The sequence below is a fragment of the Dendrobium catenatum genome, unplaced genomic scaffold (assembly GCF_001605985.2).
Source record: "Dendrobium catenatum unplaced genomic scaffold, ASM160598v2 fragScaff_scaffold_506, whole genome shotgun sequence".
In the NCBI taxonomy this organism is placed as follows: Eukaryota; Viridiplantae; Streptophyta; class Magnoliopsida; order Asparagales; family Orchidaceae; genus Dendrobium; species Dendrobium catenatum.
The window spans coordinates 1,524,973-1,536,966 of NW_021318968.1; the positions used below are offsets into that span (position 1 = coordinate 1,524,973).

The 11,994-nt window shown below is 32.5% G+C and overlaps 2 protein-coding genes across 4 annotated transcripts in view; one reads left to right on the forward strand and one right to left on the reverse strand.

Moving 5' to 3' along the window:
- LOC110107740 (F-box protein At4g02760) overlaps positions 1 to 1,836 on the forward strand; it is a gene marked incomplete at its 5' end in the record, with an annotated part of 27,821 nt that extends 25,985 nt beyond the window's left edge. The window contains 6 exon segments of one of the 3 annotated variants that reach the window (XM_020838101.2): positions 191 to 255; positions 357 to 429; positions 779 to 841; positions 941 to 1,005; positions 1,087 to 1,158; positions 1,373 to 1,836. In XM_020838101.2, the coding sequence (XP_020693760.1) occupies positions 191 to 255; positions 357 to 429; positions 779 to 841; positions 941 to 1,005; positions 1,087 to 1,158; positions 1,373 to 1,580 (546 nt within the window). 3 annotated transcript variants of the gene reach the window in all.
- Positions 1,837 to 6,227: 4,391 nt separating this feature from the next.
- LOC110107724 lies at positions 6,228 to 11,750 on the reverse strand. Its single transcript, XM_020838079.2, has 3 exons — positions 11,405 to 11,750; positions 9,008 to 9,149; positions 6,228 to 6,958 (listed from the first exon to the last, which is right to left on the reverse strand). The coding sequence occupies exons 1-3, from the start codon at positions 11,698 to 11,700 to the stop codon at positions 6,875 to 6,877; spliced, it is 522 nt and encodes a 173-aa protein (XP_020693738.1). The 5' UTR covers positions 11,701 to 11,750; the 3' UTR covers positions 6,228 to 6,874.
- Positions 11,751 to 11,994: the final 244 nt, after the last annotated feature.

Sequence of the window (11,994 nt, forward strand, 5' to 3'; positions counted from 1 at the left end):
GGTCAGCTTGAGATTGGATTGTTAGTAGCTCCTTGATTCATGCTGCGAAATTCTTTTCAATTTTTTAACAATGTATCCTTCAAAACGTACTCTCTTCAACCTTATTTTCTGATTGTTTGATTCTTTCCGAAGCCTCTTGCTGGTTTATATAAAAGCACTCTCATGTTAGACATTTGATTCTGTGTTGCAGGGGCTTGTGAATCTCAAGTCAGTTGATTTTTCAACATCTTACTCAATTGCAGGACTATTTTTAAGGTTTTCTTTTTGGCTTCTCATGGTCTATTGATGCATTACCCTCAAACCACCACCTTCATTACCCTTTTCTTCAACTGCATTTCACCACTTAAGTTGTTTAGGAACCTTGGCAACGGCTCAAATGGTCATTTACTAGAAGTCTTGATCCTTCGCGATTGCTTGCATCTCAAAGAAGTGAGTACATCAGAACATTACTTACATACCACTTTATAACATCCTATTTACATATTTAACACTCAAAATTTTAATATTACATACATACAACCCTATACTATTTTAATATCAAATATGCCACTTATATTTCTTTCCTAACATTCATATATTTCATTTCTACATCTCATATTTGATATAAAAATGAACTATGGGTGGTATGTAGGTAATATTAAAGTTTTAGGTGTTAAATATGTAAATAGAGTAGTACAGAATGATATATATATAAATCTCATATATTTCATTCCTACCACTCATATATTTCACGTTTGTCATCAGGAAATGTAATTTGCTAGATTTCTATGTTATGCAGGTTGAAATTGCTCGGTTTTTATCAGCTCTGATTTCTGGGGATTGTAAGCTCCTTAGATATTTGGTGTGTGCTGAGACTGCTGCCTGAGCTTTCACATACCTGTTAGGTTGTCTATACAGGTTAGTATGTAACTGCTTACCACATGGCGTTGACCATGAACAGGATATCTCAAACAAGGATGGCCTTTCTGCTGAGGATGACTGGAATGTTAGGCGCTACAGTCCAAGGTGACCTGTTATTTTTGGTGTAATAATTCTTCTGTGGCCTTATCATATTCTTACTAATCCATTCTTTCTCTACTCCATTAGTATTCCACTATCACGCATTTTGGAAGAGAGGCCTGACTTGTGCTTGCTTGCAAACTTTCCCCCGGATGAGTGGTTGTACTTTGTCACTCGAGCACTTTCTTTTTAAGTTATTTTTTCCTATTTATGCTTCGTTTCAGGACGGCTTTCTTACTACTTCTTAAAGCAGCTTTCTATTACAAAAGTTTTAATTTTTGTACTAAAAAAATGCTTAGGAAGCAATAAGAAAGCCATCCCAAACGGAGCCTTAGCCATCTTCTTTAAATACTTCTCTGTGTGATTACTGCAGCTGCATGGATATTGAACAAACCAGCGATCGAGAAGCAGGCAGCGACTCTAGCTTGCAAATTGAGAACAATCAGCTATTGAGTACAGATTACTTGGATTCATCTGATAGTAGCTATGGCAGTATTTTGGCCAGTGGAAGTGAAGACGCCTTTGATTCCAATTATGCATTATATGATGGGGATAGCTTAGATGAGCTCGAATTCAGTTAACCTATTGAAGAAAACCTGGCTCAACGCAAGTCGATGCAGTATAAGAGTAAATAAATTCTCTCGCTCTTTTTTCTCTTTCACACAACCACTCATTTACGCACATAAACTCAAATGGAAGTAGTGAATTATAATTGATGACAGCACATTTATCTTTGCTGATGTACCTATGCATGCCCAGTCTTTCTCTCAATATTATAATTTGATCATTGGATGGTATTAGCTTAATCGCTAATGCCTTTATCCGCATATGGCTATCCATTGAAGCGTTGAATTATATGGGGTAGAAGTAGCTTCATCTTTTATTTTTAAGCTGTTTGATTGCCACATTTCGCTTTTCATATGACATCCATGATGAAGTAGTGATGCTAGACTGTGTTAGACCGGCCCCTAGTGGTTTTATTCGCATATGGCTATCCATTGGAGCGTTGAATTATATTGGAAGTAGGTACATCTTTTATTTTTAAGCTGTTTGCTTGCCTCATTTCCTAGTGATGCCAGTTTGTGTTAGACCGGCCCCTTGTGGACCGGTCCAGTCGGCCCCTCACGTCTATAGCAAGAGGGGGCGGCGAGAGAGAGAGAGAGAGAGAGAGAGAGAGAGAGAGAGAGAGAGAAGGGGTGGGGTCCACTTGATTTCAAATTCAAAATTGGAGCCAAAAGAGGGGGCAAGGGCCTTTAGATCTTTTTGTTTTATTGTTTTAATTGTATGCCTTAAGTATGGGAGGGAGATTAGGGTTAGGGTTATGTTTTGATTATTGTGTTATTGTGAGGATTCTTCTTGTTGGTGTCTTGGGCTCTAGATTCATCAGGAGATTGGAGAGACAATCATCCTCTCGAATTGATGATCAATTGTATCGTTGTTTCATTGTTTTCATTAGTCCTCTCTTTTACAATCCAAATACAATTTGGAGAGTTTTTCACTAGATTTTTGTGTGTTTTTCTTGCTTTTTTTTCCTATTCTTGTTAGGGTTTACTTGAAATATTCAAGTATTTTCTATTAGACTACAGACACTGTTACCATTGAATATCTATTGTTTCCTCAAGCGTATCCTATGGATTCTATTTCTAAGCTCAGTTTTTTTTTTAATACTACCATATTAGATATCTTTGATTAAATATAAATTTGTTCTGCCAGTTTTCAATTTTATGTGTGCATATTAGATGTCTGGTTCTGTCCAAGGTAAGTCATCTTTTTGTCACAGCATGAGGGTTGGATTTCTTATTTTGATAAACCCTTCTTTGATCAATTTTTTTCTACATGATTTTGAGTTGTTAGAGTTCTTAATTTTGTCTACATTTGACATAAATGGGATTTTATTTGTGGTGATTAGATTACAATTCATCACTAATTTTACATTGTGCAATTTTTTTTTTCAAATTTATGCGATGATTACTATATTCTTGATTTAATTCTAATTCTCATATTTATTGTTTGTATTGCTACAACAACAACAAGCCTTAATCCCACTATATGTGGGTTGGCTGCAGGAATCCTTTTTTTTCATTGTGTTTTGTTAAGAGTCAAATTCTCATTTAAATCTAATAAAGAAATGTTATTTCTAATATTTTCTAACCAAGTCTTTCTTTGGTCTATCTATACCTTTTTTAACATAAGCCAAATCTGATAAATGGAAGGCTGACGTTTTATGTGACCAAATCATCTAAGATGACTCTCTTTAATTTTATCTTCCGCAAGAGTTACTCCAACCTTTTCAAGTATATGCTCATTTCATAACTTATATGTAAGAGTAAAGTCACTCATCCACCTGAGCATCCTCATCTCTACACAACGTAATATTATGCTTCTCTTTAATGACCAACATTTTACATCATAAAGCATCATCTTATAGAATTCTCTCTTAGGTTTGAGAGGGATTTTTCTATTAACATTGTCATTATCAGGTCTCAAATTTTGGATGAGAAAAATAGAGGGTTGTGTTAGGTGGTCGGTAACTACCATAAAATTTATTGAATAATCGTGACATATTTATTATTTATATTTAAAGAAAATAAATTTCTATCTTATTTAATAATTTGTGATATATGAATGTTTAGTTCTTTTGTTTGATTACATAATATTCATAATTCAAATATATTAGGAAATACTAACTCTAACTCATCCTATATCAAATTGATATCAAAGTTTATGGTTATATGATAATGTCAATTAAATATAGAACATATTAATTATGTCAATAAAAAAATGAATTATAATTTTAGTATTTTGATGTTCAATGTCATGTTTAAATTTGAAAGGGGTAGATGCTACAAAATTTTGAGTGAAAATAATGACTTGGAAGACTTGTTTGAACATTATCATTTATTTGATTAAAAAAAATTAATGAAACAAAATCAGTTAAAGAAATATCGACCGTGTGATCGATAATATTGAGAGGCTTATAATATTAACTTTGTATTGTATTAATTTTAATGTAAATTCAATGAATACAAAATTTATTTTGATAAAAGATTTTGGAATTAAAAAAAAAGAGTTCAGTGGTGATTTAAAAAAAATACAAAAATGATGATTTTATTTTTTTACATAACATAATTAAATTTACAATAATTGATTTAAAAAAATATGTTTTTTAATATATATACAACCAAAAAATTAATCAACTTAATATTTCAATTTTTTAATGATGAATTTTTTAGTTATCTTATCAGTTTGATAAAAGTATAAAATATGAATAATAATAAAATTTTATATTATTGTTATTTCAAAATCAATTTTATTTTCTTAAAACTCATTATATTTAAATTTAAATTAATAAAGTCTGAATTTTTTTTTTTTCAAATTTTATCAGAGATCTTCATGTTCTTGAAACTCTGAAAAAGGGATATTTGGGTCATTTTGTCTCAAGCAATGACAATAAGATTCAACAATAATTAACTATAAGTCTATAAAGTATATGAAACCCAGTCAAGTTAAGTATATCATTAATGTCCTTCTCATTTTTTATTGTTATTTTGAAAGAAAAAAAATGAAAAAAAAAGTGGTAAGATATACTGATATAATTTGTGTCCATCTAGGCTTGAATTCTTATGATTTTTTTGCTGACATTAGTGCAGATCATCGTATGATATGTAAGCACTAATCTCAACGTAAATTTAAGAGTAATTGGGTTGAAAGAAAAATTATAATCACGAGTGTAATCATCAATAGAGAAAACATGACATCAATAACATATTTTTTATGGAGAAAATATTACGTGCAGACATAGGATGTAGAGCTACATATTGCTATAATTACTATTCATTTGCTATATATTAGCTAATTCACAATAATACATAGTAATATTTTATTAACGCATTATATTTTCATTGGAGTCCGAACATAATTTCTGTGTCTGATATTCGCAAGTAATAATCTCTCCTTTCTATGATAATTAGAGAAGACCCCATATATCAAACTGAACAAAATCAAATCGGGCTAGGGAGTATAAGATCTAAATTGATAAAATAAAAGATGAAAAGTTAGGGAGTATAAGATCTAAATTGATAGAGATATGCCTGAAGAATTTGTGGGGATGATAAACCCTCTTGAATTAATAGAGATAAGAGGGCTCTGATAAAAATATTGTCAATGTATTTCAAAGCCAACACAAAGGGCCATAAAAAAATGGATCAAATATTGCTCCTCTATATGAGCAATATAAAGAGCAAATGCTTAAAGCTCAGCTAATTCTATAAGAGCGAATTGATCCCAAAGATTGCTCATGGCAGAATAAAATTCTTGAATGCTCTTATTATTTTGTTTAAGGGTTCTAATTTTTGTATTAAAAAGTTTTAGGAAATATTTGAAGTTCACAAGTTAAACTTAACGATCTTGACAAAAATAGCAAGAACGATCCACAAATCTAATAAAAACTAGAAAACATTAATTTTTATTGTAATAATCAAACTAATAGAAGAAAAATAGTAAGATATAATTGATCCTCAATTCGAGAGAGGAGGGTCTATCTCTTCCAATCCCTAGATGCTGCTAGAGCCTAAATCACCAAAACTCTAAGAACGAAATCAGCCACAATAATTTGCATAACCCTAATCCTAGTTTCATTTCCCTATTTAAAACATAACTTCAAATACCTAAGCCCAATTCTCCCTCCAACCCTAACTGCCGCTCTCCTTATGAAATTCTTTAATGGGGTCCACACAAGCATTGATAGCAATCCCCAAGGGGTTGACTGGCTTAGTCTAACTCCAATAGAATTGGGCTGGCCCCTTATCTTGGGTTAGAAGGACCAGTCCATATTCGATCAATTTAACAAAAAAAATTACTTTAAAAAACAGTAAAAAAAAAAAAAACAAAAAACCATTCCAAATAAAACCTTAGTTAATATTATTTTAAAACTTTATAATATCTATATAGGTGTTATAAATGATTCCAAAAACTCTTTTATCATTTCAAAGTTTTGTCAATTAGAATGATTTTCCGAGATATAGCCGCACACTTTCATTTCAATAAAAAACAAACAAAAATCAAACAAATTTGTCTGAGAATTCCATCAAATCACGGATGCGGACGATTTTTTTACTGTTTTCTAAAAAACTGCTTTATAAAGCAGTAAAAAAATCATTCCAAACAAATCATGAATCATTGAATTATATCATGTTCCCACAAGGCAACAGACAGATCGACGGGTATCGTGGTTCTCAAAAATTAAAAATCAACATAATAATGGTTGCTCATATAGCTAGCCATTCCTGTTTACAGAATCATAGATGGATTGATAGGTGAATTTCACTGACAAAAGATTAATTTACAACAAAGATTTAGGTTTCGTTTGAGATAACTTTCTTACTGCTTCTTAAAGCAGTTTTTTACTATAACAAATAAAATTTTTATACTAAAAAACTGTTTTAAGAAGCAGTAAGAAAATCATCCCAAACGAATTCTTAGAAGAATAATATAGCGATCTCCAATTACCCCCACCCTAACCTTATATGTCAATCTGTAACAGGTAAAGATCAAATCCACCAACACTTCTCAGGAGAAAATTTTGTATTACGATATATTGATAGAGCTTATACATTTAAAAATTATTGAATTTATTTTGAGAATAGTTATATATTATAATATTCGCAAAACAAATCAATAATTTTTAAACTCATTCTAATACAATTTATATCAAGAATATTCTAACACAATTTTTTTTTTTTTCATTTCTCGACGAGGTTTTGTTTGGGATAGCTTTCTTTCTGCTTCTTAAAGCAGCTTCCTAGTACAAAAATTTTATTTTTTATACTAGAAAATTACTTTAAAAAGCAGAAAGAAAGCTGTCCCAAACGAAACCTCATTTACTGTTTTTGAAACCGAAAGTATCTTCAACGCCACTGTTCACTTTTTTCCTGCGCTCGGAAATCATATTAGAATAAGCCTGCAAAATATGAATTGAATTCAGAAATAATCTAAGAAAGTGAAATAACAATATTAGAATTGAACATGCAGAATATGCAATAACCTCACAAATGGTAAGGAGATCTAATATTAACCAAAATTAAGGGGGACATTAGGAAGGGAATTCATTCTAACGCTCCATTAAAGCTAAAATTTTAAGCACTAAAAAATAGGGGTGTCAATATTCGACACAACTCGAAAATCCGGCCTGAACCCAATCCAAAAATTTCGGATTTGGGTTAACCCGAACCTAGTTAGGGATTTCAACCCGTTTGTAAAACAGAGTCGGATTCGGGTTGACCCGGAAATTCGAAATCAACCCGATTTGACATGTTTTTAATTGATTTATGAGGGTTTTAGAAAATTGTTACGAAATAAGTAAATGCGATTTCTATAAAATAATAAACCATGTTACCCAAATTGAATTAAGCTTGATTTATTTTAAATTGATTGAAGTAAATCTTACCTTAATTCAATTTAGGTTTAAATAAATCAAATTAAATAAAAATATTTTAGTAAAACATAAAAGAAGCGAGTCGGGTTTGGGTTGACCCGGACCCAAAGCAGGTCATGTTCAGGTCTGAAAAACCGACCCGGAAGGCATCTGCATCTGAGTATCCAGTGTTTGGCCCAAAATATTTTCTGACCCCTATGATTCCTATTCATAGTATTATTGACTCATGAAGAAAGAATATGCGACAACAATGTAATTAATAGGTTGAGAACCATAAAGAAAGAAAGAATAATAGAAGATAAGACCTCCCATCAATAATAGTTGCTAATGCCATTACAGATGGACTTTAGAGCGCATAGAAAAACTGAAGAAGAAGAAGAAGTGGATGTTGAATGCTTCTCAGCAAAAGTAGGTGACCAACTTAGTTTTCACATTGTATTTCTGCCTTCTTCAGCTACTGGAAAGGTAGAGCTTTGTAATTTAAAATCAAGATGAGTGGATTTATTCTGATTGATCAAGGCTCAATCGTTTTTCCCCTTTCACTTTTTTCATGTAATTAATCTATGCATGCTTTGGATCTATACAACTTTACCAGCAAAAGCTCAAAGAAAAGAAACATAAAGAAGAATTTCACTTAAAGCTTCGCATATCAAGAATAAGGCATGCATTGGATGATAAATATCGTATTCCAAGCTTCGCAGAATCAGAAGACAGATCGTCACACGAATATTTATCAAAGCAATCAAAGCTTGTGAAGCAAATGGATTCCATAAAATATTTCAGGAGCAGATCTCCAAAGAACTTGACAAAATGTTGGGAAGAGAAAGAATTGCAAGATTTACAGTAGTAAGAATTTTGCATTTTAACTAAAAAATAAGGCTGGACTTGGAGACACTAAAGCCCATTCAAACGTATTTGTGAGACTTGCATTGCATATGAGTCCAAGTCATCTCAGCATAAACTAAGGCTTGTTTGGGACGACTTTTTTACTGCTTCTTAAAACAGATTTATAGTACAAAAATTAAAATATTTTGTACTAAAAAGCCATTTTAAGAAATAGTAAAAAAACCGTCCCAAACAAAGCCTAAGGCCTTGTTTGGTACTACTTTCTTTCTGCTTCTTAAAGCAGCTTTTTAGTACAAAATTAAAAAATTTTATACTAGAAAGCTGCTTTAAGAAGAAGAAAGAAAGCCATCCCAAACGAAGTCTAAGTCTAGTTTGAAGAAGCTCAGGGCTGTTTCATATTGACCTTCAATCATTCTGGGCGATTCAATAATGCATTAATCTTTGGGCTAGGTCCCTCTCATCAACCCAAAATCTCAACTTTCCTATTCAAAGAGAGGTTATGACAGTAGTTTTCCCCCATAAAGTAGCAACTATAAAGAATTTGGAGAAGGCTATAGGGATAAAAGATAAACACTTTTGGGGCAAAAAGAAGATTTGGACCTAATCAATCAAATAGCACAAACACCCTAATTAATCAACCGCGTTAAATCTCTGATTTGATCAATTTGCCCGACAAACTTCGAATCACTAAACAAGTGGATTAGCATGTTAGCATGTTAAAGCACATACCTTGGGATAGGCGTAGAGAAAAATGTACCACCACGCAAATATCAAGCAAGAAACCCCAATGCTGATTACAATCGAGTGAAGCCATAACCAACTAGATGCAGTCACAATCACTCCCGTTAGCACTATCGTCCATGGTTGACACCTAAGACGAGCTCCATGTTAGTAAGTGTTGACAAGGAGATCAAAATTGGACATGATACAACAACAATCAAACTAAGGCTTCGTTTGGGACGGCTTATTTACTGCTTAAAACAGTTTTTTAGTTAAAAAATTTTAATTTTTGTACTAAAAAGTTGCTGTAAGAAGCAGTAAGAAAGTCATCCCAAACGAAGCCTAATTCTTAACCCAAAAAGCATGAGCCTATTGGCGAGGGCCATCGCTTCCCTTCAAATGAAAGTTTTTGAAGTTCATAAAAATCATGCACCAAAATTCTACTAAATTCTCAACAATTATGTGGAGCCATTATGTAAGTAACATGCACTTGAACCTTTCCTAAAAATAATAGAGCCGTGAACTTCATGAAACATTCGATCCTACTAGAACTTGCCTCTTATATCATTTATTAGAGAGGGTAGTTCAAATCCATTCCTAACCCAAAAGCTTAAGCCTTAAGGGCTGCTTAGAATAAGCTCAATGATAAAATTCTAGCCTCAAAACCTTAAGCATGACAAAAAGATAAGATGATATCAGTTCAAAAGCAATTTGCAAGAAAAGAAAAAGAAGAATTATTTGTGTCAGCTAGTTTTAAGTTAATTAATTAATGACTATGTTAGTTAGAATAGTTAGAAATCAATTAGTTTTATTAATGATGAACAACGATCTAACAAATACACCGTCAATGAAAATTATGGCAACAGCTCTAACTACAACATGAATAATGTTTATGACCTTGCGAAAAATGATGGCTACATCATCAATGATGAAGGTAACACAATGTGATGATGAAGATGCATTCATATGAATGATGAAATTGATTAATGGGGTGAGCATGTGATGAAGGTCCGATGCAACAAGAGAAGGAAGAAAATATTAAGTCAACTTAAGCCTATTTTGTGCTCTTAACATGACCATGGTTTAGCCTGACTTCAACAACAAAAGGTTAAAGTTTTCAGACTCATGAAAGTGATATAAAGGTTGATTGGTTTGACTTGCAAAGGCGTAATATAACTTAAAGCAAACTTAAATCATAACCAAACACGGCCCCAAGAAAAGATGCTATTAGTATTTCAACTCTGGTTGTTTAGTTTATGTAGATAACAGTGTTATCTTATAACAATGTTATCTATCAAGGAAAATGCTTTCTTTATCTAGAAAGATCAATGGAGATTATTTTTTTCCTGTTATCATTTATTTTGGCCACCATAAAGTCAAACATCTAAGGAGATGTCAATGGATATGGACAATCAGTGGCGGAGCCAAAAAATATATCTAGGGGGGGCCTAAATTTTTTTTTTTTATTTAATTTTCCTTCAACTTTTTACATCTAGGCTTAGAACCAATATAATCAGTATTAAAAAAGATAAAACTTTGGTAGTGAATTAGTTTATTTTATTCCTTCACAAAATGACTTCAATCATCAAATCACTTGATTTCTGCTAGAACATGTTTAATATATTAACTAAATATGTGATATTAAAAATCTCATTGCACAAAAAAAAGCATAAAATCTCTTTAAGATCGAATTAATATAGGATTAAGATAATATCAATCAAGAAAAAAATGTAAATTAATAGGAAATTAAATTGGGAGTGATTTGAATGGATGATCAATCTTGATCGTGGACTGTTTATTGGGCATTTAAATGTCTTAGTGATGTCAGAATTTGGCGATCTTGGGCTCGTTGGATTCGTCCTGTCTAGCCGCTCTATTCGACTATAAGAACGTCATGTTTGGAAACCGTTTGGTAATACAAATTATGGTTTGAACCTTCCAAATATGCTTCAGGTCTTTGATTTGGAGTCATTTAGGTTCGGATTAGTTGAATTTGGTGTTGTTGGGTTAATATTTTAGAGATGTTCAGTTCGACTATAAGTTTACTGAAATCGGAGTTCATATGTCTCTGATTTAATTCTTGAAGTTTCCAACTTGATTTTGTGTTGAGATTAAAAAATAAAAAATTTCAATTTTTTTAGGAAACTTATAGTCCGATTTCAGTAAACACAATCAAGTAAACTATCCAATACAACATGATTCATCATTCAAAAAATTCAAAATATCTAGATATCATCAAAAAATTCAAAATAAGACTTAAATTTCATTCATGATGCCAATAAACTATCCCATACAACATTTTTTTTTCAATTATCTGATATGAGACGCCAAATACTTCGTCAATGCCTAGAGTAAGCTAAAAACTGATCAAAATGGCATAAATTTGGTTGCCAGAGAACAACTCACCAATAGGGTTTGGTATCCCAAACAGACTCGTACTCCAGCGAGAGGTAATTGAGATACCCATCCATGTCGTCGATGGCGCCATCATCGTCAAAGAAGACGGATTCGTCGGGCTTCTTGCCATTGATACTGCTGCGTAGAGCGGTGGATTCGCGCCGGAATGAAAAGGGAGGAGCTTTCGTCCAATAGGGCTTTGAGACGCATGAGAAGAAGAGAGAAGAAGGGAGAGATTTGGGCGAGAGGTGTCGCCTGAACGGAGGTGGAATGGAGAGGGGAAGAAGGTCGAGAGCTCGCATCATCCTTCAGAATGGCTGAAGAAAATATCTTTCTTATCCATAGTTTGTAAATGAAAATAACATATAAATGTATCATTTGATTTAAGTAAAATAATTGGAAGCTTTATTGTTCTAATTTTGTGAGGCTCTACCCATAAGAGAGTATATTTGAGGCTAGGAGTATGAGTGAGTGGCTCGAACTCTACTCCGTAAAGAGCTTGTGAGTCGAATTTATCGAGCTTCAAGCTCAAGCTAGAGCTCAAACTTAAGCTCGCATGTAAATGAGTTTCAGCTTGATGAGACTCGACTCGTCGGCTT

What these genes read in the sequence shown, in the direction of transcription:
- LOC110107724 (XM_020838079.2), bottom strand. Translation starts at nt 11,700, where the DNA reads ATGATGCGAGCTCTCGACCTTCTTCCCCTCTCCATTCCACCTCCGTTC. An exon ending in TGGGATACCAAACCCTATTG is followed by an intron (nt 9,150 to 11,404) that starts GTGAGTTGTTCT and finishes AGCTCGTCTTAG; the next exon opens with GTGTCAACCATGGACGATAG. An exon ending in TTCTCTACGCCTATCCCAAG is followed by an intron (nt 6,959 to 9,007) that starts GTATGTGCTTTA and finishes CATATTTTGCAG; the next exon opens with GCTTATTCTAATATGATTTC.